General features: G+C 50.4%; 1 protein-coding gene across 1 annotated transcript; it reads right to left on the bottom strand.

Moving 5' to 3' along the window:
• Positions 1-792: 792 nt before the first annotated feature.
• LOC9267462 (probable histone H2A.3) lies at positions 793-1586 on the bottom strand. Its single transcript, NM_001424234.1, has 2 exons — positions 1297-1586; positions 793-1199 (listed from the first exon to the last, which is right to left on the bottom strand). The coding sequence occupies exons 1-2, from the start codon at positions 1483-1485 to the stop codon at positions 984-986; spliced, it is 405 nt and encodes a 134-aa protein (NP_001411163.1). The 5' UTR covers positions 1486-1586; the 3' UTR covers positions 793-983.
• Between the last annotated feature and the right edge of the window lie 271 nt (positions 1587-1857).

Below are 1857 nucleotides of genomic sequence, written 5' to 3'. Positions count from 1 at the left end.
AATTAAAAACATAAGTCACGAGTAAAGTACTATTCATATTTTATTATCTCATAACAACAAAAATACTAATTATAAAAAAATTTCAAATAAGACGGACGATCAAAGTTGGACGCGGAAACGTATGACTGCGCTTATTTTGGGACGGAGATAGTATTACATAAAAATTCAACACCATATATTTTTTTGTATCTATCACCTCAATAGAAGCTCATAGTAATTGACTTATGACCCTCCTGTTTTCCCTACTCTAATGAGCCGTATGTGTACCTTTCATGGGAATGGGATACTGAACGTGCAGGCGGTGTCACGGACATGTGGGCCCAAAGCAAGTGGGACCCACATGTTAATGTATAGAGGCTGCTTCCACTTGCAAGGAGCTGGTTTAAAATTATTTTCAACTTTCATTTTCCCCATCCCCCTCTCTCTCTCTCTCTCTTTCCTGCCGTTAAGCCGTTTCTTTCTTGGCGGAAATTTTCGTCTTCCCGCCTTGGCACTGTTTGAAATCACATGAATTTCAAAGCTGCCCGCCCGCGCCAATGCTCAATTTCAAACCAAATCCTGCGCTAGATCCAACAATTTTGAGAACCAAATCAAGTCTCAATTTGAATACCACGCTGAGAACGCACGAACTCTAGAAAAACCAGACGCGACGTTTGACAACAACCCAATTTCCCAAGAGTTGTTGTTTCAAAAAAAAAAAGTCCCAAGAGTTAAAAAAATCAAGAAACATTTACCACGATTTATAGACAACGCATTCAAATCAACCTGGAAAATCTGAACACCCGGAGAGAATTTCTTTTGACAAAAGTCATCGAGAAAGATGACACTATTTCATATAAATTAACACCAATTACAGAGCAACTAATCCCTTGTCTACGAAACAAGCACAATTAAAAACTAAATTAAGCAGGATGCCTATTGTCTAATCCATCGGCGGAAGGAAGCATGTAGTGTTCGTCATAGTGAGGAATCTGTGTTCGTCTCTACTCGTCGTCGGCGGCGGCGGCCTTGGCGCTGGAGCCGGCCTTCTTGGGGAGGAGCAGGTTGTGGATGTTGGGCATGACGCCGCCGTTGGCGATGGTGACGGCGCCGAGCAGGCGCGACAGCTCCTCGTCGTTGCGCACGGCGAGCTGGATGTGCCTCGGCACGATCCGCGTCTTCTTGTTGTCCCGCGCCGCGTTCCCGGCGAGCTCAAGAACCTGCGAGAATTCAAAAATCCCCAAACGAAATTCAGCCCGAATTCATCCATCCAATCCAATCCGACCACGAATTCGAGTGCGTCCATGCGTGGCGTACCTCGGCGGCGAGGTACTCGAGGACGGCGGCGAGGTAGACGGGGGCGCCGGCGCCGACGCGCTCGGCGTACTTGCCGGCCTTGAGGAAGCGGGCGATCCTGCCGACGGGGAACTGGAGCCCGGCCTTGGAGCTCCGCGACGTGGCCTTCTTGGCGGCGCTCGAGCCGATCGCCTTGCCCCTACCAGCCATGGCTAAGCTAGGATTCCGTCGGCGAGGAAGCGGAGGCCGGAGACGACGACGACGCGGCGGCGGCGGCGAGCGAGCGGCGGTGGAGTGGAGTGGATTGGGTTGGGGGTGGAAGCGGGAGGGGGAGTAATCCTATATAGGAGGAGGCAGCCAATGAGGAGAGAGTACGCGGATCGGTGACGTGGCAGGGGGAGCGCGCTCAATGCTGGTCGTCGGATCGGATAGGGGGAGAGCTGTGGCGCGTCACGGTCGTACTATTTCGCGTGTCAGATTTCGCGCGTGTTTGCCATGTGATGGTACGAGGGAATTGTGGTTAGCAGTTATGACGTCATGTATTTCCGACCAAACCAATCACTATACGTGAATGTCATTTTA

This window comes from Oryza sativa, chromosome 8, assembly GCF_034140825.1.
Source record: "Oryza sativa Japonica Group chromosome 8, ASM3414082v1".
NCBI classification, from domain to species: domain Eukaryota; kingdom Viridiplantae; phylum Streptophyta; class Magnoliopsida; order Poales; family Poaceae; genus Oryza; species Oryza sativa.
The sequence above is the reverse complement of the archived record's forward strand: the minus strand, read 5'-3'. Positions and strand labels throughout refer to the sequence as shown.